This window comes from Anser brachyrhynchus (genome assembly GCF_964034855.1).
Source record: "Anser brachyrhynchus genome assembly, chromosome: 19".
Lineage (NCBI taxonomy): Eukaryota > Metazoa > Chordata > Aves > Anseriformes > Anatidae > Anser > Anser brachyrhynchus.
The window spans coordinates 9405063-9431895 of record NC_137712.1 but is presented as its reverse complement, the minus strand read 5'-3'; the positions used below and the strand labels follow the sequence as shown (position 1 = coordinate 9431895).

The 26833-nt window shown below is 42.3% G+C and overlaps 1 protein-coding gene across 9 annotated transcripts in view; it reads right to left on the bottom strand.

Moving 5' to 3' along the window:
* TNC (tenascin C) overlaps positions 1 to 26833 on the bottom strand; it is a 178023-nt gene that overhangs the window by 30827 nt on the left and 120363 nt on the right. For 5 of the 9 annotated variants that reach the window (XM_080561592.1, XM_080561591.1, XM_080561593.1 and 2 more), the window contains 11 exons: positions 17232 to 17824; positions 14981 to 16294; positions 12949 to 13212; positions 11963 to 12078; positions 11671 to 11827; positions 10775 to 11044; positions 9440 to 9625; positions 8631 to 8720; positions 7659 to 7922; positions 4746 to 5114; positions 231 to 650 (listed from right to left, as the gene is read on the bottom strand). In XM_080561592.1, coding sequence (XP_080417718.1) covers positions 231 to 650; positions 4746 to 5114; positions 7659 to 7922; positions 8631 to 8720; positions 9440 to 9625; positions 10775 to 11044; positions 11671 to 11827; positions 11963 to 12078; positions 12949 to 13212; positions 14981 to 16294; positions 17232 to 17694 — 3913 coding nt within the window. In that variant the 5' untranslated portion in view covers positions 17695 to 17824. The remainder of the gene's footprint in view (positions 1 to 230; positions 651 to 4745; positions 5115 to 7658; positions 7923 to 8630; positions 8721 to 9439; positions 9626 to 10774; positions 11045 to 11670; positions 11828 to 11962; positions 12079 to 12948; positions 13213 to 14980; positions 16295 to 17231; positions 17825 to 26833) is intronic. The other 4 variants (XM_080561594.1, XM_080561597.1, XM_080561598.1 and 1 more) reach the window with 1 other exon arrangement.

The window sequence follows — 26833 nt, the reverse complement described above, 5'->3', positions numbered from 1 at the left end:
GATGCTACAACACTTTAAAAGCTGTATGGGGCATTGTCCATGCTACATAACTCAAGGTTCTCATTCCATAGCAATAAGAGTTTTATCCCGTGCAAAAAGAAGTAAAAAAAAATAAGAAAGGAATCACTCACAAAGCCTAGCATTTCTGCAGTGGAACAGCAGTACGAAAATGAAGTTCTGTATTTCAAAGCAGAAAAGGAACACGTGGCTAATGAATCCATAGAAAATACCTGTAACAGCTAGAGCTTCCAGGGACCAAGAGAGCTGACCTTGAGTGCTTCCTCGGAGGTTAATCTGGTATTGTGTGCCAGCTGTGAGATTGGTAATTTCTGTTTCTCGTTGGTTTCCCAGCAAAAAGATTTCCTGCATTCTGTTTGAACTGGACAGGTCTTTCAGAGTGATAAGGAACTGATCAAATACCTCATCCTGTGCTGCCCAAGACAGGGTGAAACTACTGGAAGTCCTGTGCGTTATATTTAGGTCACGAAGAGCATCAGTGACTTCTGAGATGGGAAGGTCAGTGGGCACCACAGGCAGAGCATGAGAACCAGGACTCAGGTTTGTTAAATAACTTAGCTCTGTAGGTGCAGGACTGGTAGGATTAAATGATGTTTCACTGTTTGATTCTCCAGGTGTTGTGACTAGATGTGCTAAACAAAGGTAAATTACAAGTTAAAATTTCCTGAAAATAACCCCCCAAATATACCAAATGACAGCTAACACCTGCTACAAAACAGTTTCTGTGTTTTCATTAAAGAGCTCTAAAAACCGAGGAAAAAAGGTAGGTACTTCTATTTTGGAGACTGAATCCAAGCCACAAGCAAAGGTAGCATCACCAAGCACAACCTGGTTCTCGCACAGAACCACACTAACCAGCAGATCCAGAGCAAAAACCCTTAACCACAGAGATCAGCTGACATGCTTTCAGTGGAGAAATGGATAGGTACATTCTCACTTGATGTGAATCAGGACAATTCAGCTCCAAAGAACTTCACAGATTTACATCGGTGAGGATTTGAACCCTCAGTCTCCCAAACATGCCTTTTATCTTTACTACAGCACGTTGTTGCTACTGATACAAACCAGATGCGGAATGCATGCCGAACATCACAACAATATCCAAATCCAAACCAAGAAATGAGACACAGAGAAACATGCTAAATCTCTTCCTACCCAAATAAAAACATGCTTGGAGGAGTTATCCACTCTGATACATGCAGAAATTTAAGAAAGGGCAAGGGACCCTTAACTAAAAACCAAGACAGAATGAACTTGTGGGATCTTTCTTTAAAGAGATCCAGAGGGATGGAAGGGAAAAAGACTTGGCCTTCAACATGCTGAAGATCTGTGAAAGCATCTTGTAGCACAGTCAGGTTCTGAAAATCTGAGAGCTGTGGAAATCGCAACAAATGGTTTTGTTGCAAGGCAACAGGCAGGTGATTTTTCTGACACTTCAATTAGCCATGCAGAATTATCTCCTCATTAGTGGAAAACCACATCATTTCACACCTCGATGACTGCCTTGCTTTCATGCTCCATGGCATTCAATTAAGAGAGAGTGAGTCATCTACCACCATCAGTCAGATCAGCACAAATACGTACTCAGGATTCAGTATCTGTCTCCAAATTCACACATGTATCAAAAAAAAAAAAAAAAAAAGAAAGAAAGAAAGAAAGAAAAAGTTTTCAGATGAGAAAGATCAACTTAAACTGTTTTCAAATAAATGCAGAAATTTTACCTTGAAAATATACTCTCAGGAGAAGTATAGATGTAGAAACATTGCTTTCTGCTCACCTCCAGAAAAGAGCAAAGCCTCTGAGGCAGTGACTTATATTTACATATATGATATATAACATATACCATATCAGTGACAGTTGACTTAGATGACTTAGATAAGGGTCCTCCTAAATTACACCAGCATGTGATCTGAACCAGGCCCTACATATTGTGTGACCTGAAGACAGCAAAGTTGTCATCACACCAGCATACGTGCAATGGTAACTGCTAGCGTAGTTCATTCTTTCTTGGAAAATGTGCTGTCAGAACTGTTCCCTGACCACACAAGGGTGACTGAGCTCCTCTAACATCCCCAGGGAACAAAGCAGGAAGACATGCAGCACTGAACCGGTAGCCTTCCCTGACTCTCAGCTGCTTTTGCACAACCACAATTCTGGGAACAGGCAAAAATCTATGGCATCAAGCAAGTGCACTGGTACTTGTTCAGTCTTAAAGAGGCTTAAAAATACTTAACATGCATAGTGGCAGCTGGGCTTTACTGTGGAGTATTTCTGCAGGAGACATGCACAAATAGAGGGAGTGAACAGACCAGCACGGAGGAAGAGAGCAGTACATTATACATGTAAGCTCCATGCCATGGAAGGTCCCACTGGGGAACTACCACGCACCTTGAGTTGGAAAACCAGGACAAAGTGTCCAAAAATAGAAGGGAAAAAGAAACCATGAGGCTGTCCTTAAGCTGGCATACTAAGAATCCTTGAGAAACCCCACAAAATATTAGTCAAAATTGGCTTCTCATTTCCCCTCATTTTCCTTGAGCATCCCTATTGATACTTATCCCAGATTCCCACCAATTATAGTATGAACAAACAAATGGGAAACACAGCAACAGTTCAACTGCATTATCCAAAAAAGGAGGGACCAACTCCTGTAGCTGGCATTTTAATTCAGCATTTTGCTGTCATAAGTGGGTTAATTTTATTGTGACATCTTTGATAACCACATGGGTGGTTACCACGTACAAATTGTCCTACGAAGCACATACAATTTTATGTAGCTACATTATCTCTGAAACTTTTTTCAAACCTAATTCTGATTATCATCTTGTGTTTAATGACTGACTCCACAAATGAATTTGTGGTTGAGAAAGAGTGGTCTACCATCTACATGCACATATAAACGAACATGCACACACCTATTAGTACATTGTGTAATAGAGGAATATGTGGCTTTGTGTACAAACATGCAATGGATAGAAAAATGCAAGTGATATGAACACACAGAAAACACTCATATACCATAGATAGTATCAGCATTCTATGTTTAGCATACAGAATATTAGCTACAGAATGGATAACAGAAAATTTGGAAAACAAACTGTAGGATATCAAGACCAATGGAGATCAAACACTTGACTAAGCAAGCAGGGGAATAGATGAGAAGAAAACAGAGCTCTAGGAGCTCTAGGTGGGTGGATGACAGCCAGACAGGCTGATGCATGGTGATGAGATGAATAAATAGCAAATGCCAAAGAGCTGAAAGTAAAGAAGAAGGGAACTGGATGGACATGGACAGTAAACACACTCTTTCTCAGACTGGAATATTTCTTAATATCATTCTCTTAATAAAACTTCAGGCTGAATATGGCCTAAATATGTCCACACTGCTGCTGCTGGCCTTTTGAGGAATTCCATTGTAATGCTTCACTGGAGTTTTTACTAAGAAGAATGTTAATGTCCTGCCAGGACATTTCCCCAGTTACTCAGGATGGAGCAAAGTGTATTCTGTATTATGTCTTGCTTCCGTCTCTTGGATTTTACATTATTTTCCAAGAAGGGCTATCAGCCAGTTTCATTGTAGAATTTCTCATCAGATCAACCTCACTGTAGGATATGACTGCAGTTCCCTGAAAGAGGGTTGCAGAACCATGGCCTACCAAGATACTTCCATTCTTTTAAGAACCCTTTGGCTAAATGACTTTCCTGTCTCTCAACCGGCTGATTAAGTGGTCTTACAGTGCCTTTGCACCCCTGAGTTCCACAGAGTAAGTACTGCAATAATATCACAGGCCAGAAATATATAATATAATAATAATAATAATAATAATAATAATAATAATAATAATAATAATAATAATAATAATAAAATATATATTATATAATATATTATATAATATATATAATAATATATAATAATACTGAAACTACAGCTAAAATCCTCATATTAAAGTCTGAGATTCCAGGTACTCTCAGCAGAGGACTCAGCTGAAGAAATGGACAACCTTTACTGGTAAATCCATTTTCCCAGCAGTCAGCACTGCAGTTTCCCATCGAACTGGCTCACCTAATCACTCCTCCTAAATTTCCTTTGAGTTTGTATGAAGAAGAGTGGTGCAATCTGAGACTAGCAGAAGACAGGAGAGGAAGAGCAACTGACACACAACACAGACAAGGGTCTTTGGTAAACAGCATAAATTTTCTTAAAAACATTCAACAGAATGGAAAACTTGCTTCTACAAGCCATGCTCCTATGTGCAACACATTTCCAGAGGCAAGACAGTATCTTATCCATGATTCATCAGCAGTTGCTGCACAATCTGGGTCCTTCAGCAGAGGAATGTGAGGTTGGCACTTGGTTTCTCTTATGCTCACCCAATTATTTCCACAGCCTTCTCATGCCTGATGTATTACCATCCCTCCTCCTCCAGGACCTACATTGTGCTATGCAGGCAGGGCTCCAGAACCAGAACAAGAAGGAACAAAGCTGCAGTCTGACTGCTCAGCTTTCTCAGAGCTGGGTTACGTGCTCGCTCTGCAGATTAGTAGTCAATCTCGCATAACATTCTCCAGACGTGCTGCCAGGAAGGTCCCTCCAAGTAGTAAAATGGTTCCCTTTCTTTGACTTCTGAAGTTGTTCTAAACCAAAACCTGAGCACAATGCTGGGAAGGACGTTTAACAAGAGAGACCCTGCTTTGTGGTACCTTAGTTAATAACAGAAAGGAGGTACCTGTTGTAGCCACAGCTTCCAGAGGAGGGGAGCGCTGTTCTCCAGCCAATCCATACACCTTGATTTTATAGGAAGTGTTAGCTTGGAGGCCTTCAATCACAGCACCTAGGGAATCTCTGGAAAGGAAGATTTCTGCAGGGGACCCGGCTGCCAATGACACTTCCTTGTACTCCACCACAAAACTAGTGTAGGCTCCTGTGTTCGCATACCACGAGACACTAAGGCTGTGGTCTGTAACCCCTGAGACCACAAGGTCCCTCAGTGCATCCTGCTCCGTCCCTGAGATCTCTGGAGCAACAAAGCTCCCAGAGCCAGAAAGCTCCTCTGGGTCAGGAGTCATTGCCTGCATTAGGGTTAGACTACGTGAAGCTACAAAGAAACAAACAAGCAAATGACAGTGTGAAATATTCAGTCTTTCCTTTTCAGTAGAATAAAATAACATTTAGCTAACTGGTCACTTTATAATTTTTAGCATCCCTTGAATGCAGAATCATAGACATCAGTATAAAAAAGCTTTGTATCGAGCTGCGCTTCATCCATATGAAGAAACAGAAGCAACATAAGGCTGCCATCCTACGGTATGAAAGATTCCATGACATGTGCTTTGCTAGAGGTTCGTGGGCTCTCAAGGTTTTGACCACCTGTGTGTGCCAAACTGATATACATGGAAAGATAACCAGGAGAATGTGAGGGAGGAGAGAAAGCACCAACAGAACATCTTCAGTTCTGAGGCTGAAATAAACCTTACTCTCAGTGACAGATGATTCACTGTGCAAAGAAACAAAAATAATCTGTGGGAAACAAAAGCACTGAAGCTTCTGGACACCTGCAGGCAGAGAAGCCTAACCAAACCACCAAGAGGCTGGGGAGGCTATAAGATGAAAAACTGGAAATCTGGAAAAGCAAAGGGAACTGAAAGAAAATGTTCTCAAGCCTCCCACAGTCCCTGACTCCCGTGCTCAGTGAGGACAGGACATGCCCCTCTGAACAGCAGGACTGTCTCCTCCACCCACCAAGAAGAGCTAGTCCAGCCTTAGCTGTGCTACGGGCACTTTCCACATCAATCATTGCTCTCTCTGCATGGTTTCTCCAAAGCACTCTCCTCAGCAGTGCAATGGACCTGAGGTCCCCCAGAGCTCTGCAAGAGAGGGCAAAATAACAAGTTTGTTTTGCTTAGCCTGAGGACTAGAGGACCCCCCAAGTACTGGGAACATGGAAGAGGAGGCCTGGCTAGAGGGTGGAGGAAAAAGTAAACTGAAGAAGTGATCCCTTGTCTTATAACTCCCAGGCTTATAGAGCACTTCTGCCTCCCCATGCTCATGTGTTTGGATTTGCCCATTCCTATACAGGAGGAAGGTCACAGAGACAGGTTATGTCAACTACTGCTGTTGCTTCTAATGAGCCCACTGCAGAGAACTCTTTGTTTACTGGCTGCTCTGAGTAAAGACTTAAAACAAATACGCTGGTCAGACAAACTTGTTACAAGAAAAATAATAATCCAAAGAAAAAAGAAGCCATCTTCTGGGACTTTGGAAGCTGGTGTTGGAAAGACCAAACTGTGAAATTCCACAGCATGTTGTTTCTGCCTTTTCACCCTCTACACTTACTTCTTTTGAGACTGTTCAGTCTTCAGACTAATGGGAAAACAGATAACTTTGGAAAAATTGAAGCCTGCTCACTCAAGCCACATAAACCTTCATCTTCCTTGTGCATGGATGTGCTTCAAGGCTTCCTAATTTTTCCCTACATGGGACACAAGCCAGACTTATGCATCAAATATGTAATTCAGGACTGAAGGTTTTCTGTAGTTTACACCATACCTTATAACTCTCTCCTGTACTGGATTACTGACTCTATAAATTCATAGGTGCTGCTGGCATGAACACTGCTAGTGAATATGACACTGTTGGTTTTTGTTGTTGTTGTTTCTTTTTTTTTTCTTTTTTTTTTTTTTTCAGGTCAGTTGTATACAGCTATTAGTTTGTAAAATCCACAACTTCTGGCACATGGTTACCTCGTAGGTGGTCTTTTGTGGGGAAAAAGCTAAAAGCCTATCTGCTAAGGAGAATGCTAAGGAGAATGATTCTAGCCCAACTGATTCTGATTTCACTGCCTCTGCTGCCTTATAGCAATTGAGGCTATGCCTCACAAGATTTAGGCTGAAGGCACTTAAAGATTCAGGACTCACTTATATTCTATACTGAGATATGATCTGTATGCAACTAACTTGGGGTCAAAAAGTTTCAAAAAGAATAAAACCTTATTCAAGAAGTGGTGCATTGATTCTAGTTAAATAGAGTTGTTTGTGCAAATGGAGATGGCAGAAATGGACCCCTTCTTTGTAGACAAGTAAAACAGTCATGGTATCCAATGAAAACAGTGACTGTGACCAGATTTGTGACAATGGCATGTTTCTGCTTTTGGATGAGAAAAGTGAAAAAGGGCAACAACAGAGCCCTGTTGACCCTGCTGAAGCATGATGGGTGGAGGCATGCTGTGAAGGGAATTCATTAGGCAAGAACAAGCAATGTTAAACACATTCTGGTTGCTCTTCCTCTTGGTTTTTGGCTGTAGAAAACAAAACAAATTATAAGACATAATGTACAAAAGCACAGCCTCATTTAAAACAAAGGACAAGGTCTGTATTTTCTCCAGGACAAATAGCTGTGTTCTTTGTGAGCCTTCTCAAAAGGAAAGCAAGAAATCATTGAGAATATGGAGCTAAACACAGTAGTAAGGCAAATACACAGCTATCCCTCGATGAACCTGTCATGCTAGACAGAGCTAAGTCTGCTCTGCAGGCAGTGGATGTTTTCATGCAATTCCCCAGACACGGCTTACAAAATCAGGTGAAGTTTTACTTGGGCTAGTCAATGACCTGGCACACGGCACTCATCAAAAGCTGTTACTCACCAGTCGATCCCTTGACAGTTGTGGGTTTGCTTTTGTGTCTGCCCTTCTCTGCCACCAGACTGATGGTGTATTCTGTCCCTGCCTCTAACCCTCGAAGGATAAAAGAGGTGCTATCCACAGGGATCTCCACTTCATTCTTCTTTCCAGAAGGACTGACGTAAGTGAGGCGGTAACGATCAAACTTGGCCACTGGTCTTCTCCAGCGAAGTGACAGGGTGGTTTCAGTGCGGTCACTGACTTCCAAGTCCTTGGGGTTATCAAGATCTACAGGTTAAAAAAGCAAAGTTAAGCTGTCTCAGAACTGCCCTGGGACAGTTTTTCAGCCATCTGTTGACACAGTAGCAACTGTACTGGGTGCCTAGTGACAGCTCAGAGTTGGATCTGCCATCTGAGCTTTCGAAGCCCCGCTGCTCGAGGTGGAGGAAGATGAAGTTCTGTTTTACAGACAAACCACACTAAATCTAAATTTCCACCACTTAAATTCACTTCAGCAATCACTGCATGAAGGAGAGAAAGACGTTAGAGAAAGAATTTAATCCCTTACAGCATTCATCCAGGGAGAAAAAAAAGGGGGTGTTGTAAGAAAAGTCCCGTATTTGAAGGATAGTCAGGACTATTGAAACCCCTGAGGCTATACTCTTTGTCCAGATGACGTTTTAGCCATAACCACCATTCCTGCCAGAAACCCTCACAGCTAGAGAACAATTAGAGCAATCAATTATTACTATGGTGAATAACCCAGAGTGTTAAGAGATCCTGGTACAGGAAAAGAAAGCCAGAGTCAAAGATCAAAGATCTCTGGGAAAATACTTTTTCTTTTATTTGTGGGGAAATGTCCCATTTGTACCAAAATGAAATCAAGAATTTTCTAAAATATTTCTTACAGCATTACTTAAAAAGGAAAGAAGCACCAGAGTGGCTCCAGCTATCTGCTGCTTCCTCCAGAGTACAAGAGAGGATCAAGCTACTCACCAGTGCCAGCATTAATGGTAGCAGGAGCACTTTCCCTGTCCTGCCTCACTGCTGTCACTCCAATGCCATATTCAGTTCCAGGCCTCAAACCTAAGAGATGAGGAATAGAAGCATAAGTCCCTGTCCATGGAAGTTACCTATTGGCATCTGTTTAAATAAAAGGGTCTGAATGTATGCAAGATTAGATATATGCTTTCCTGTGTATGCAAAGAATTGAGGTTTCAGTTGCCTTCCAGCTGACCTGAAGTGAATAAATCCTTTTCCACAGACTTGGCAGAGGATATGGAATATGGCTGGCTGAGATTACATGCTGGACTATGTGCAAATGCATAGTCAGAGATAACTTCTACTTTCAAGAGATTGCAGTGTAGGTACTGCTGCCCCGAGAAAAACATCCACATTAAATGGAGAAATCTACCATTGTAGGCCAGTGCGGCAACTTGCACACACCCCGAAAAGCTGCAGGCTGGCATCAGTAAATACCATTCCTAGCACATACAAAAGCCTCCTGAACTTTAAGATGTCAAGCCATCTCTGCAAAGACGTGTAGCAACCTAGAACCCAGGCAACTGACTAATGGGATTCAGAGATGCACATGGAAGCAAAATGGCTACACATCTGCTGTTGGTAGTTATCCATCTGAAGTACATAAATACATATCACATGGACTTTAATTTAACTGTTTCTACTCAAAATGTGTAACCACTGCTTGTAGCTCTTATGTATAGTGACCAAAAGGGTTTTTTGGTCCTGTGCTCCAGGGTGATGGCAGCAGAATGACATTAATAACAATCTCCCAATTCCCTTACCTGTGAGTGTAGCTCTGGTTGTTGCTTGGTTGCCCTTTGGTACTGTGATCTCAGCATGGTCTCCACCAGAAATGGGAGCAAACTTAATGCGGTAATTATCAATATCTGCGTGGCTGTTCTTCCACTCCAAAGTAATGCTATTGTCTGTCTGTGAAACTCGTTTCAGGTTTCTTGGAGCATCCAAGTCTGTAATAAATACATAAATAAATAAACACATAAATAAATGAAAGGAGTAATGCTCTTATGACAACGCTCTCTTATGACAGCCATTTTTAGAAACTGAACATGATCCATGAAGCTGACAGATTTCCTCTTATATGATGCCACTATATTCTCAACTACATTAATTAGATGTCTTTTAGCATGAAGCGTAGAGTTCACTAGCTTTGGGAAAAAAATCAGTGGAAGAAATTCACCTTTTATCTCCTGAAACAAACAAAAGAAAGCCATTTCAACCTCAGTAATTAATTTTTATTACAAAATACATAGTTGTGGGAAAACATATTTGGATGAAAATAGTATTTTCCCTTACAAATACCTTAGCTTTCCAAATGAAAAAAAGCTGCTAAGAAAAAAAAAAAAGACCAACTCTAGAATGTCTGTTCAGTTAGTATCTTGCACACATGGCTGAAGGGAACTTTAAGTCTCAAAATGCAAGGTGAATATTTTGTAGAAATGCAATAGGCTTTCCCTGTTTATACCTATGGTAGACTCAAATCATGCTCTGAATAAACTGCTGCATTTTGGGATGAAATGGGAGGTAATTCTCCATGTACCATATACTTAGGTCCCTTAATATATCCAAACCTTGACAATATGCTAAAGGACGCACATTTTCAGAAAGCATTCCCAGGATAACAAAGGAGCAAAGTAAACTTAAAAAAAAATACATGAGAGAAAACATTTGCAGACCTGAAGAAGGAAAAAGAGCAATGTTGTCTGCTAATCTACTGTGGGTTTAGACAAACAGAAATAAGGTCTTTGATGGAGTAAGAACCATGGAAGATATTTAGCTCAGCAAACAGAGAAGTAATCTGGAGGAATTTGTTTTATGGAGTAAAGATTTAGGGTATGATAAGCAAAAGCTTCTAAGTGACTTAATAATTCCCATTTTCAAAACACATTTAGAGACCGGAGGGGCCTAAATATTTTGGTGAGCCAGTAAATTATACAAGACACAACAAAGCCTCCATTTTCATGTACCTCCATAATACCACTGGTTCTGTGTTGATCTAGTAACTATTAACTCAAGCAAGATAATGCAAACAGCACAGGAAGATTGATGGTGATAACATTAAACTCCCAGAAATTTGGATTGGTACCCAAGCTTCCTACCTGTGACAAAGACTTCTTTCATGGAGTCACTTTCCATGTCCCCTCGCCGAGAGATGAGCGTCACTTCATATTCTGTGTGTGGTCTCAGGTTTCCAATAGAATATTGGTTTTCATCCTCAGAGAGGTCAATGGTAGTCCTGTCCCCTGGAACGTCCTTGGGGCCATAGGTGAGTTCTATGCCTTCAATTTCAGCCAAGGGTTTGGACCATGTGATCAGAGCTGTGGTGTCTGTGACATCTTTTGCCTCAATTTGGCTAGGGGCATCAAGCTCTGTTGTAAGGAGAAGAAAATGTGATATATATATATTTTTAATAAATTTTACCAGAAAATTATAGCACTTAGGTTTTTAACTGCTTCAGAACAAAATTAAAATGAATGGCTCCTACAAACTGAAGCTCATCTTCATTTTTTTTCATCCTTTACTTTCCACAGCTGTAGAAGAAAGTGCCAGATGGAGCCAATTCATAAGAAACAAATTCATCAAAATCCATTAACTTCTGAAGTTGTCAAAACAAAGACAATCAGAAACCCGAAGAGTTCTGCACAATAGAAACTCTCTCCTATGTAGTTTCTTTATGCCAATGTCACCAGGAAGAAAGAAGTTCTAGATCGTATTGATGTACCTTTTAAAAAAGAATAAAAGTGCATACAGCTAGCTATCTTCTAAATAAAATTAAATTTGCTTTCCTCTTCAAAAAGGTAATTTGGAAATGAATTAATTTATTTTCATGTCTTCTTCTTTAACAGCTCCAACACTTCCCCCTTTTTTTTTCCTTTTCCCTATGAATACCCTGTATAAAGCTTAGCTTTCAAAAAAATTTTTTTAACACTACCAAGACTACGTCAAAAAGCAACTGTTTCATTGGTTGCACTATAACAATACAGGTTATGCTTACTTGTGGTTATCACTTTGGATAGTCCTGGTCCCCTGGTATTGTTTTTCACTATATGAAGGGATACATTATACTGTTGCCCTGGTGCCAAGCCTGGCTGCATATATGATGTCTCTGGCCTTTTCAAGCTGCTGGTTATATCTCCATTATCATCCTTTTTCTGTAACACATGAAACAAACATTTATTATAAATACAAAAAATTCAGGATCTTTCACTTGGACAAGATCCAAGGCTTCTGTACAAGGAACGTTGCTTCCCTAGATGACCCTGTGATTCTGTGATTCTGTGACTTACCATATTACGGAAGACCAGCTCCCAGCCATCAAATGAAATGCTCAGAGGATCCCACTCTACCTGGACAGATGTTTCTCTAACAGATTTGAATTTCAGACCTTCTGGAGCAGGCAGATCTGTGACAGGAAAAAAAAAAAAAAAAAGAAAAAAAAAAGGAGATAATTACATGTGCAATAAGTAATAAACGAGGGCACTGGGGTGGGATATTTTTCCACAGCTTTAACTATCTGCCATGTAGAGAGCTGTATCTGAGATGTTTAAACTTGCTTCACAGCTAGCTATTCTGCTTTTGGACAGACATTCCTCTGACCTGTTCTAGATGTCACCTTAGAATAAAATAAACTGTGCCCTAGAAATGCCTATTTTTGCCCTCTTGAAAGAACCTAGTGTGGACATTTGAAGTTAGGTGAGATAAATCCTGCCCCAAGTCTCTCAAAATGAGAACAATGACAGAAGTCAAAGATCATCTTTTGAGACTGGCATGTTTAGATATGATTGTGATGTGCACAACACAAAAAGGAAAACGGTCAACAAATCAACAGATAGGCAGATAGAAAGTCAGTTGTGGTAAAACACACTGAAGATGCAAAACAAATATAATCTTCATTTCAGTCAAAACACTTTGAATCCAAGTGATTTCACATTGCTCTTATTATACTTGCTATATTTATATATATTTTCAGGAAGCATTACCAGAGTTTATAAATGTACCTTATTATGAAGAAACTGAGGGTTTTAATTTACAAAGACCCCACGATATTCATTATCATGAGACCACTGCAGAGAGCAGAAGAGCTAACAAACTTTACTTTTAACGCAGACATTGGTTTTGAAAAAGAATAGAATATGAAAGTGATGGAGGCTCTCCTTGTCCAGAACAGAAGGTGAGCAGGAAATAGAAAATACAAAAGAAAGAAAACCCTAACAAAAATAAATGCATACTACAGAACAGACAAATGAGTGAATAAAGAGAATATTAAACTCACATGTTGCTACTCTGGCACTGACTGGAATACTCTTCTTGTTTTTAAGGATTGCAAAGACACGGATAAAATATTCCACACCCGGCTCCAGTTCATGAATGGTGGCAGATGTCTGGTTTCCTGGTACAGTGAACTGCAGATCTAAGCCACCACTGCTGGTAGGGACATAGGTGACAAGGTACTCATTGACGAGATTCTCATGCTTCCATTCCAGATTTACAGTTTTATCTGTTACATTTGTTACAGTCAGCTCTGTTGGAGGAGACACTAGGGAGGGGAAAAGCAAAACAAAAGTTTTCAAGGCTCAGAAAATAATGACCTACCCAGTTTCACATTTTCCCAGAAGCAGTTTATAAGAATCATCTAACAAATAGGGAATGGGAAGCCATGCCACACAAATTAGCCACTTGTAGAAAGGAATGTGCAGTTGATGAAGACTACAGATGTTTCCAAAAGTCATGGGCCAATTTCTACTTTCATACTTGCATATAACCTATGGTTGACTGTGTTCCAGATCCTCCTCTCATGGCTACTACACAAGACTACTATAGCTGGGTCCTTAGGGATTCAGATGATTAACTCAACTGCCAGCAACACATGATTTTATAGTTGGAAGTGCTGGGGTTTGGATATACAGAATTGCACAGATTTTCCACTGTAAAATAAAACATGATTATTTTTGTAAATACTTTCAATGGATTACTCCCCATTTGCACGCGCAAGAACACAGAATGTGACTTGGGAGCCTTCCAGGAGGAAGAGATGAAAAATAGGAATTTCTTTCACAGGGTATTCATTGTCTTTTACAATGTTCCCAACCCAAAAGTACTCGTTGATTACTATACAAAGATCTTAGTTCTAAAATTCCTCCCTTGGGATCTCCTAAAGAAAACTGCCTCCTTTATAGTGTAACACCTGTCATTATCTAGCTGCCAACATTTTCTATCGATTTCCATAGAGTCAGTGGTAATGGGAAACTAACCTGGTTTTATAGCTAAGTTTCCACTCCAGTTGATTCCATTATTTTACTCTAAGCTTTGTCAAATCTAACAGTATATATGTTCCATGTATATATATATATAATATACACACACACACACACATATATTTTATTTTAGTTAGAAAAATCAATTTGGTCACTTGAGAGAGAACCAAGGCCCCTGCAATAATCCTGAAAGCTTGCATGGCAGTATTTGTGACATCTGGCAATTCCATCATGATGGATGGTGTCTCATACTCAGATAGGACAATCTTATTTTCTGCACATGCCTTGCCTCCACCAGGGATCCAGCTCAAAGATCCACCTTCAAAGTAAGGTCCTTGGGGTCTGAGCCCTTAGGGTCTGACAGCATACAGTGTCAGTGCTATGCGTTTCGGTTTCAGCTCCTACAATAGTGATAGCATTGCAAATGCAAGTCCCCATCGTACTGGTCCAGTGTGGGACTGGGAACTAGAAACTGTCTGCAAGAAGTACTTGATACCTAAGCTCTTTATTCCCTGAAGTTCTTACCCACACCACCTCCTTCCTGACAGCATTATTTTTTAGGCAAAATTCTGTCCATATTCTCTTGATTAATCCTGCTGAGTATCTAAGTAAGAAGTTTCTGGATTCACCTCTCTCTTTCTCCACAGCTAGAACAGTTTCTTTTAGGTGCATCTTTTTATCATCAAGGAGCATCACGAGAAACCAAAAATGACAAACACCCATCCAGTGGTAGCTACAGCTCTGATGGCATTGTGTCGGGAGCAAACTTGGAGACAATAAATTGACTGTAGCACCATTATCAGCCTTTTAGCTTGCTGACCACCACAATTCACCAGAAACCTCTACACTATATAGCCCTGAAAAAGTAAAGGAGGTGAAGTTCTTCCTCTCAGTGCTGTAACTCTACTGATTCAACTGTTTGGACTATGACGAAGAAGAGCAGAAACAGGGCCCAGCTACACGGAAGATGTTCATGGACCCTCTGAGGCTAACGGATGGACACAGAGGATTACCCAGGGGAAGCAGATTGAAAGGGTCATTGCAACCTACCATCAGAGCAGTCGATTCCCATGTAACCATCCTCGCAGACACACTGTCCATCGATGCAGCGGCCCACGTTGTTGCAGTCATTGGGGCAGGACCGTTCACGGCAGTCTTCCCCGGTGAAGCCCTCGTGGCACACGCAGCGCCCGTTGACACAGCGCCCGCGCTGGTGGCAGTCGTTGGGGCAGGACAGCTCACCGCAGTCCTCTCCTGTGAAGCCATTGTCACACACACAGTGTCCCTCCACGCAGCGCCCACGGTTGTGGCAGTCGTTGGGGCACCGCAGCTCACCACAGTCCTCTCCCGTGTACCCCTCATCACACACACACTGCCCGTTGATGCAGCGCCCGTGGTTGTTGCAGTCGTTGGGGCACCGCAGCTCACCACAGTCCTCCCCCATGAATCCCTCGTGGCACTCACACTGCCCGTTGATGCAGCGCCCGCGGTTGTTGCAGTCATTGGGGCACCGCAGCTCCCCGCAGTCCTCCCCGATGAATCCCTCGTCACACACGCACTGCCCATTGACGCAGCGTCCGCGGTTGTGACAGTCGTTGGGGCACCGCAGCTCCCCGCAGTCCTCGCCCAGGTACCCCTCATGGCACACGCATCGCCCATCCACGCAGCGCCCACGGTTGTGGCAGTCCTTCGGGCACCTCTTCTCGCTGCAGTCATCCCCAACGAAGCCCTCGTGGCAGACACACAGCCCGTTCTCACAGCGCCCGTTGCCATTGCAGTTGTTGGGGCAGGTCAGATCCCCACAGTCCTCTCCAGTGTAGCCCTCCTCACAGAAGCAGGTCCCGTTGACGCAGCGCCCGCGGTCGAAGCAGTCGTTGGGGCAGATGAGCTCACTGCAGTCCTCGCCGGTGTAGCCCTCATCGCAGACACACTCGTTGTCCACACAGCGCCCGCGGTTGTGGCAGTTGTTGGGGCAGAGGGGTTCGCTGCAGTCCTCACCGGTGAAGCCCTCGTGGCACACGCACCGCCCGCCCACGCACCGCCCGTGCACGCTGCACCCATGGGGGCAGAGCTCCTCGCTGCAGTCTGTGCCTGTGTACCCCTCAAAGCACACGCAAACCCCATCCACGCACTTGCCTTGGTCGTTACAGTCGGAAGGGCAGGAGGCCTGGCTGCAGTCCTCACCAGTGAAGCCCTCGTCGCAGATGCATTTGCCCTGTAAACACATGCCCCTGTTGAAGCAGTGGTGCGGACAGGCTGGTTCAGAGCAGTTGGGGCCTTTCCAGCCGGGCTCACAGACGCAGCCGCAGATCTCAGTGCTGTAGTTGCCATGTCCGCTGCAATAGGGTGTCGTGTCCAGGCGACCTGTACCAATGAGTCAGGAAACCCGTTACCCCCTTACCTCTGGGATGTGTCAGGCCAGTGCGACACACAACCTAAAAGGGTCTGTTTTTCCCTGTTCCCTACAGGTCTGATTTACAGAATCACCAAAGGTTTTGAAAGACACGCTCCCTTTCTCCCGTAAGATTTAGTTTACCAGGAATGCTTTAATTCACACTCCTGCCAGGGAAAAGCTGCTGCCAACTAATTGCTAAATGAGCATCTTAGATTCCTCTGCTCTTCTCAAAATCTCTCTTCCATTGACTGAGCAGCTTTCCTGACTGCTTCATTATGGCACACACCCGTATTCACTGATTCACTCCAGAACATAGAAAGCCAGGCAGCACACTGTGTCATCCACAGTGAGACCAGATCTGAGCTCAGAGGGACAGATTACAGCTGAGAAGACCTATGTTTTCTCTATCTTATGACCAGCCTCTTACCTCAGTTTAAAAAACAGCAGGAAGGATACTTTCTTTTTACCTCTCAGATCATTTGTGCTCACTACTACTCATCTATTGCTTATATCCTGCTGTATTTTTATTGGTCTCTGTTAAGGAAAACTTGGACGTGAAAACAGTTACATTGGCAGCCTGCTCAAGGGCACAAAACATGGAGCCAAAAGCTTAGACTGTGTGAGTTTTAATCTCAACTCGACACGGACTGTTACGTTGTCCAAGTGCCATACATGCTCAATGCCACCACTACAAGGCAGCCCAGACAGACTCCTGACCCCCAGATCCACAAAACTGCAAAACTGTGAATGAACCAAGCTAGCAAATGCATTCCCACTTTTGATTACATTTCAAATTTAACAGGTTGACTTTTGCTCATTCTTGAAACAGATTCGAGTATCTACTCTAAACAAGATCTGCTGCCAGCGTGAGAGGTTCCCCCAGAGTGGCTCCCCAGTCTGCCTTACCTTCTGCTGTCTGGGAATTAGGACAGCATCCAGCCCCGCTGGCACACTGCTCCCGTAGGGAGGATACCAGCCCCTCCAGCTCCTCTAGTCTGCTCAGCAGATCCTTAATATCTGGGGCAGCTGCACAGCCACAAGCCCGGCGGGGGATGTTGATACGGTGCGTGAAGACAATCTGGTTCTCATCTTTCACCGTGTGCTCCTCGTAATTCTTGACGGGCTCAATTTCTGCCTTCAGGTCTGCATCACCGCTTGCTGTATCCAGGTCCACAGAGCAAAGGGAGCCAACAGGCAACTTAATGTTGTACACGTGGTTAAAAACCAGGGGCTGGCTATCCTCTGGTAAGGTCACGTTTAGCCCAGTCTCCCGCTTCTGCCGGATAATTCGCTTGATGAGTCCACCACTGACATGCTGGTACAGCAAAGCTAAGATCGCACAGGCCAAAACCTGGGTGGGGAGTCCCATTGTGGCGTTCAGTTCCTTTTCAAAGCTGATGGAGTCTTATATTTATTTGGCCTTTTTAGACTGGAGGAGAAATTGAAGAGTCAGTTCAAACCAAGTTGGGTTTCCTTTCCTTTCCTGTCACGCTTGTTCCCTAAAACAAGAAGCAGTGTAAGAGATGAACTGCAGCTATATTACCCAACAAAAGGCCAGTGGCACTGAGTGTGTGCTGGTGTCCCTTAAAGAACGTGGCTGTGGTGCTGCTCAATGTATGATTTCGCTTGACCAAAATTGCTGAACTTGCTCTTAAATAACAGTGCAGACAGGGGTACGTACAATAAATCTATGTTCTGCTACGATTCAACTAATGTTAGAAGTCTGCGTTTCCTTCACCCACTAGCCCACTGCTTGAAGGCTACTGGAGGCTGGACCATGTAAAAAACTTGAGACACTGTCAAAAGGCCTATCAACACTAATAAGCCCATTGCAGCCCTTATCCATATGCTTTAATTTGTTCCAACTTCTAGGGAATCTGAACTCTGGAGCTTGAAGCCCAATAACAGGTTTTACTACACTGACGATCTGTGTACAGCATGAATATGAACAGAGCTCTCCAAAGAACACGGCAGGTTAAGGGTTCTGGTGTCAGTGCTTGTATCATCATTCTAGCAGTATTTTAGCATAAAAGTAACGAGATGCAACAGATTATCCCAGATGAGGCTCCAACAAGGGAGACACTGTGTAAGAAATATCAACAGAAATATAGGAAATCTGTTGAACCATTGAGTACAATAGCAAACTTCAAAGGACAGGAGAGCAAGCAGGTGGGCAGGAAAAGGGAAAAACAAGATAAAAGAAAATGCACACACATACACCAAACTGGGGCTGGAGGAGTGGGAAGAGAAGGAAAAGAAATCCTTTGATCATCTCAGTTCTTCCAAAGAAACAGAAAGATTTTCATGAACAGAGGTGTAAAAAGTCTTTCTGGCGACCAATAAGCCTTTTCATTACGCAACTTTTCCCAGTGTTTTATCTTTCACCAGCAACTATTTCACACAATACCTTGCATAGGGTTGCAAGCACCTGGCTGGGATTTACTAGCTCTTCCTGAAACTCACTCTTTTCAAATAGCTTCAATATTTCCTCTTCCTCCTCAGTCTGAACCCACTCCTTTCAAATTATATGAGTCAGGGGAGCTGAAAGACATCTGTTGACTTCCATGCGGAATCAGCCGTTTAGCATGCACAGTGAGAACCAAAAGCAGCTAATGGACAGACTAAACAAGTGTACCTCTTAAATGTCATCTTAACATTTGTTTTTCTTTCTGCTCATTTAAATAGTTAGGTCAGTGAGTGGGCTTTCACTAATTGTAAGCTTCTTCCACTCTTCTGCTTCCCGCAAAGTATATGGGATCATTTTTCCCATACTATTCCAGCTGCTTTTGTGAAAAATAACAATCATACATCACCCACTTTACTGAAGTAACTTTGTGTAGACAATGTTGAGCTCACAAAGAGTGAACTTCACCCCTTTTTATTGGGGAATAAATCAGAAGTAAACATGCAGCAGTGGAGGCTTTTGGCTTGTGGAAAAGCATTCAGCTTGAAGCCATTTCTAACACTTACCCCGTTTGTTCAAATATGTCTGCAACCCCTGTCTGCACCAGAGGAGATCACAATTAGATTAGATTAGGTACCTAATAACGAGTGACAGAGACAGACATGGTCCAGGTCTCATTTGTGACTCAGGCCAATCCCTAAATAGGGCTGCAGTTCACGAAACACATTCAGAACAATATCTAAAGTGGGATTTAACTTTCAAGCACCCCCACATGTTTGCAAACTGCTTTCCATGCAGTGGGATTCCATGTGCTACATACTTTTTGCCCTGAGACAAGGTTATAGAGCTGAAATTGATGCCTAGTCCTCAGGTAGTTATTTAAGGGACACACTGCTTGAAAGATGCATCACCAGTGGGAAACAGAACAAACTGGAGGTAGCTATGAACCTAATTCTCACTGTATTTCACTCTGAGTATCAGTTTCTTTATGGCTTCTGTAATTCCCAGCCTACAAGAATATTGGCCTTGTCCAGACCTAGAAAGCTGATGATAGTCTTTCTGCTAACAGCTGTGAGCTTCCATACCATTTTATGGTGATACAAACTATGATTTTTGTATATGCCTGGAAAATAAAAGCCCTGCTTCTGACAAAAGCTATTCACTGTTACCTTCACTACAGATGAAAGCCACACTAATACCATTACTTTTACTGGATACTCATCACATTAGAGTCAGCCAAACCTCTCAGCCTACAGACAATACTCAAGGCATAATGTATCTTGGCTGACATCCTTTTGAAGTTTATGAAGGGTGGTCTGGAAGAAGCATTCCACAGTGTCTGATCTGTGACCTCCGTGTTTTGAAAGTGAATGTGATGTCTGAGCTAATTTGGATCAGGTGTTTCTCCTCTGATCTGCCAAGGACCCAGTATGATAAGCTGAGCTCCGCTGCTAGATCTGAGATCTACGGAACAAGACACCTTCATACAATTATTTGTACATTAGCCTTATTTTTGGCTGGAAGAACAAAGATGATGTCCTCCCATCTAATATCCTTCAAACATATCTACATAACAGCTCTGACCATGATGGACCACTCAGGAAGGCACTTCTAGAGAAAAACGGAAGACAGTAATTGCCAGGCTCAGTTGTTCCTTCATTTATTTTCCCATCTTCTTCCTTTCAGAATGGTCCACGTGGATTGTATTTAAAAGCTGCAGACGTACTACCTCTTGGAGACAACCCTTCCTTTGCAAACACCAGCTGCTGGACTATTTACAGGTACCTAAAAGTCTGGTAGCAAGAGTCTGTGAAAGAAGGTGACTTTTCTCATCATGAGCTTGGACGTGCTGCAATGCATATAAAAGGAGTTGGGTGATGTTTGTGGTATGTCTGTCAGACATGCTGAGTGACTTGTCTGCCCCCAAATGTGTCCTATTTTACAAGCAATTTGTCTAGTAAGAAATCCTACTCGTTCTTTATGAACTGTGCCCCCTAATGTCTTCCTACCATCCTGACTACAACACGACTGCTTCAAAAATCTTGGCAATGATTATGTGGTTGGTCTGCAAAATCTTCTGCTTGTCATGAAGAACACTACATTCTAACAGCTCCTCTTGTCCCACCCAATTACTGACATCTTTCTATGGCCATCACCCCCACTGGGGCAAGGCTTATATTTTAGTTCTCTCCTTGTAGAGCATCCCATGCCGAAGAGCCTATGGCTGTTCCCTTAGTTGCAACCACAAAATAAATAATAACAAAAGGTACTGTAGCCTCTTACATCCGTCCTTATTTTCCTGGATGAGGTGTGACTTCCTGCAGGCCTGAATTTTGCAGTGACGTCATTTAAAGAGTTGTGGCTAAAAATTAAGAAGCTAATCATGGCAACTGCAGTACTAGCTGACCCAAAAAGTTTCAGGAAAAGAAAACATCCCATATGAATAGCAATTGTAAATATTAGATGTTATCCAAAGAGGAAAAAACAAAACAAAACAAAACAAAAAGACCATTCCTAGAAAAACACCCCTTAAAAACATGATCACTACCTGGTAATGCCCCTAATAATATGTGGTGGAAGTGAGATGGACTGTCAATAGCACAAAGAAAAGAAACAATTTTCATTTCCACAACAAGCCCTTTCATCTGAGAATCTCAAAACGCAACATAGTCTGATTGTCAAAGATGAGAAAATATTAAGGTTGGTTTTTGTTTTAGATGTCTCCTCTCCCCTCATTGACATCATAACTTTTTCAGCACATTTCAATTTAATTAGAAACTTGTTTCTTAATTAATTTCTTAATTGTCAATCCATCTTGATAAAAGCTGAGGAAATCCTGACTCCCAGGAAACACTCAGCAAAGGTAACATATGAATATCTTCCTTCCCGCAGATGTATTTGCTGGAAACCAGCAGGTGTGAGAAATTAAATTAATGTTTGCATAGTTTACAGTTCTAGTGTACCACTTTGGTCTCTCTTGCAAATTCAGGAGTGGCAGAGCTGTGAGATTATTTGTGGGCACATGGAGCGATAAATATGCAAATGAGAACCCTGTGTTAGTCTAATCAAAACAGATTGCAGCAATGAAGAAATGGAGGTGTTAAAAAATATCTCAGCTGTCCTTCTTAAAGGAGGCAGAAGGCTGATTAGATTTGCTCAGGCACCCTCTACATGTCACGACTTGGAAATTAGACTTAAAGAAGGCAGGAGGAAAAAAGAGAGAGAAAAAAGACTACAAATCCTCTCCAAACAGATACTTCCAACATCACAGTGGGAGGGGATCAAATAATGTCAGCATATATTGTATTCAAGCACACCTTGTTAAACATGGATGGAAGTATCAACGGGAGGGATTCTGACAGACTCAGTTGGAGGAGAGCCACAGCCCTCTGCAGAAAACAGAATGGTGCATTTTAGGGCTTGGTAATTGCTTATGTCAAAATAGCTTTCTGTGATTTGTTAACAGAAGAAATTGTATATTTCAATAATTTCCAGCAACGTGTGATCTAGCCATCTGTTCCCTCAAGACTTGGGTATCCAGCAGTGCCTGTGTGTAGGCACTGGCCTCATGATATCACGGTGCTCTTCTCCTTATCTATTGCCATACAGACAAAAGAGTCATGCTGGGAATCTGATCGGACCTGGGGTACTCCCTCATTGCAGACACAGGGAATATGTGCACTTTCTACAAGGAATAAAAGCAGCACTGTTACAGAGGATTAATAAATTGAAGCTGTTTTCCAGCGTGCATTTTTACAAGGAAGATTTTCAAAAGATGCAACCTTTTGAAGAAAAAGTGCTAACAATATAGCTTTGCCAAGAGCATGTGACTCTCGAGGCTCCAGGCATCTTCTCAAACAGATGGATTAAATCTGAAGTAAATTGAAATGTTCGCAAAGAAAGAGACTGAGGGAGACTGCAAGTTTTGACACAGCAGGCCAAAACATGAACAGTTCTGATTTCATCATCTTTCATTGCTGTTTCCATAAATTTGTAACTACAGAAAATCATTTTCTTTCCATTCCCAACTGCAACAGGGCAAAGGAATCAGCAGGGAGTCCCAGTGTAGGTCAAACTATACTATGTCACAGTTTAGAGCTGGAATTCATAATAGTTCTGAAGTATCAGTGATGAATCTTTCCAGCAGACACAACCAAAGCCAAATTGTTGCTGTGCTTTTCTCCTTTATTTACATTGTAATCATTCTAAGGAGAAGATTTTTAAGGCAGCCAAATCTGACTCAGAAAACTGAAAATATAACTCAGAAAATCCACTGTTTTCTCCGAGGCTTACAAAGTACGTGCAAAAGAGAATCTGCAGTTGTTTCAACAACAATCGGACACCACAAACAAGACTTTAGGAGGTGAAACTCCAAGGGGAAATATTCATAATTCAGAAATTTTCTTCGAAGTCTTAAGTCAACTGCAGAAGCACAGGAAAACCTGTTTTCATAAGTAACAGGGAAGAAAGAAAGAAGCCAACTCCCTTATTCTCAAAAGTTCTATCAGATAAAATGCAGCGTGATAGGCTGTAATCCATCCAGGTCCCAGTTGCACAGTGAGGACTTACCTCTAATTCATGTCCAAACAACTTCACTTCTATCTCTGGGCAGTTCATGAAGAAAATCAGTCCTGCATGTGTGCTAGGGATTCCTATAACATCCCTACATTTCTGTAGGGAGATGTTTTTTGTTTTGTTTGTTTGTTTTTTAATTGAAAAGAAATCCCAAACCTGGTAAACCCACAAGCAAACAGGTGATCCAGACCCAGTGATCCCCCCTGTTTATAAATGACAACATGCAAAGGCATGGATTTCAATGCCTTTCTCCTACCCAGCTCCAGATCTGCAGACCGAACCTATTCCTGAAAGTCAAAAGGAGAGAAAGAATTAGCCAAGAAGATCTTTCTGCCAGTGGATGCCCAACAGTGCCAAGAGGAAGAAAGCACTCCGTGGAACAACTGTATGGAGACAGAGGCAGAAAGGAAACAACTGGAATGGAAGTTTTAAAATATGCTTAACTAGAGAAGCACAAAATCTAAAGACACAGGGTGGTATGGGTAATAAAATTCACTTTCTGATACAGAAATGATTCAGCGATGTCCATAAGCCCAGAACAAGGGCCCCTTGGCATCCATATGTGTTTTACGGGGGACAGAAAATCTTTTTTCCAAAAGTTTTAGCAGTTAGAGTGGAGAGATGAAGCCTCATTCCCCCATTTTAAATACGGGAAACTGAGACACAAAGAGGCCTGTACTAAGACACCTGAGCTCCTACAAGCATTAGGACTACGTGTTTCACCCAGGGCAGGTCTCACAAAGCTGAAAGCAGGATCCAGTTTTACTGAGTCTCATCACAGCAGTTCAAGCGCAAGCACCTCACAGCACCAGATCCTAGTACCACACTTTCTTTTTCCTTATTCTGCCTTTACGACCTCAATTCTTATTATTTAAGAACAAACTGGTATTTTGTCTTTGATGTGGTTAAGCTCCCACAGCTCAGAGCTCTGGATACATCCTGAAGCCATCTGTGTTTCATCCAGTGCTGGCACTGGATGTTTGCAAGGAACCCCTGTTCCCGGGGCTGAGAACACTCACACATACCAGCACTTTGTACAGAGATGGGAACTGATTTTCACAATTAATTCATGATCGATTTCTGAGCTCTCCTAGATTAGAGTTGTCATGTGCAGAATGCATGCATTGTATGTTCTGCGAGCCTCATCATGCCACTGTACTTGCTACTATAAATAAAACAGATTTTAGACTACCATAAATGAGCCCTGCAGTAGGTCCTGGTGATCATTTGAATTACAGTCAGACTTGTACCTCAGACTGCTTCAAAGAGCAGCAATAAAAAAGATTCACACACACTTTTTGCCCCATCCAGCCCCTGAGGTCCTACATTAAACACCACTCAGCTAAGCCTGAACTCCTCACTCCAGTTAATTTTTCATCTTTGGCTTCAGCTCTTAGATAACATTTCTACTTTTGGGAAGCTGTGTAGTTTCTGGTTCACAGATCCTACTGTACGTCATCTTTAAATAAAACCATTTGGATTCCTTTTAGCCTCCGCCCATTCTACCTTGGCTGAAAAGCAGCATATAGACAGGACTTTGCCAAGGCTCTTTGAGAAGGAATTTTAATTAATTGCTTTGTGTACAATTTAGAATTTAGCAAAGGCTCATATTTCAAAGGCATCAGCATGACAGTGCCACAAAGAGGGAGGAAAAATAACCCACTGAAGCCAACATCCATAAAAATGTGAAAGAGCTACGGTAAATTCTGAATGATAAGCATAAAAGCAGCCCCTTGAGAGACTAAACCTTCTGTCGTACAGTGACTATTTTGAGTTAAATTAGCATGATTATTCCATTATAAACTACTTTGTTTCAAGAGTTTTGTATTCTTAGCCATGGAAAATCTCCCTAGGTCTATCCTTGTTCAGGGTCTCAGAGAGAAAACAGACATTTCTAAACTAAACAATGAGCTTGGCTCTTTTTCAAAGCAGAGCAGAAGTTCGGAGATCAGAGGTGGTCTTCTTCCAGTATCAGTAACACCTTTGATCAGTTAAGTGTTAGTGAGCAAATCTCATGAATTAAATGAAAAATGAAGTCAGCTGGCAGAGATGCAGCTGGGAGAAAAGGACTGCTGAAAACATGCAATAATTAAACAGAAGTGAAAAACACATTATATGATGAGGTGCCTGCAATAACAGGATATTGAACTCAACGACCAAGAGGTGCCTTCCAGTTTCACAGTCCTAAAGACTTTTTCGATTTATGTTTCTTACAATTACCTGGCTGATGATGAGAAAAGCAAAGAAATTCAGTCTGAATACGCTGCTGCTATATCATCGAGAGCAAAGGAGCAGGAACTCAGAGGAGAGCCAGGTGTATGGAAACGGCACTGTGTTGGGACTTGTGAGATCTGAGGTTGTTCCTAATTTCTGGAATGAGTTTAGCCAAGTCAATTAATAAGTATGTAGAAGATTTGCATCCTAAATAAGGTATAAGTAACTGACACTAAATGACTTAATTCCTTTGATACTTCCAATTTCCTCAAGAGATTCTGCTCTGTAGAAGACTTTCCCTCCTCTCAGTTTTTCTGCCTAAATTCTATGATCTTTGTACCAGAAGTTCTCTTACTGCATGTAGATAGAGTATCCACCTATATTAGAGCAAGCCAAGTGTGCTAAGGAATAGTAGCCAAGTGGCTACAGTTCTTAACAGAAGGTTTGATCACAGTCACCTCCTAAATGGACCACAGATAGACAGTAGATAGGATTAGTGGTGAAAAGGGCAAATGAGATGCCTTTGGATATTATACATTCTGGCTGGAGCAGAGCTGCTCTGAAACAACTACCATGTTGTTTAGGGCTGCTGGATATAAGATACTCTTGTTAAGGCCATGCCTACGTAATTATTTATAGAATAAACTCAATGCTTCCTTTGGAGCCATTCCAGAGGCCAGCCACCATTGGAGGAAATTAAATAACAAACCTGTGTTTAACATTATTAAAAGAAGATTAGCCTCATAGCAATGCTCTGTGTTACTGAAGGGGATTTACATTTCAAGTGCGTTCTACACATCCCCAGAACAAGACTGAGAATAATTCCCCTCCACCTCCCACAAGGAACAGGAGCCGAAGAGTGGTGCTTTGCCTGGGCAGATCTGTGTGGCATGAGCCCCCAGGGCCTGCTACAGATCTCACCTCCTGCAGAACACCCCCGGCACCCACCCCCTGGCGGCTCACAGCCAGCTGCTGGAAGATGGCTTCGGCAGGATGACAGCCGCCCACCTGGGGTGGGTTGAGGCATGCTTACAGCACCCGGAGTAGGGTGCAAACCACTTTATGGCAGGATGTCAGACTAGCAACAACCTGGTTTGATCTTTCTGGGGCCTCGTTTAGGGTAAATCAAACTTGTGTGCAAGGAGGAACAGCTCCTAGGCATAGTCACGAGCCAAATATTAGAAGTAACCTAGGGATGCTCCTTCTCCAGGCAGGCGAAGGGGTGGGCCGTTGCAGGAATACCCCAGCCTTTGCTTTCACAGCCAGCACTGCAGGGCAGAAAAAGATGCAGCTGAACCGGCACTACCCTGAGTGT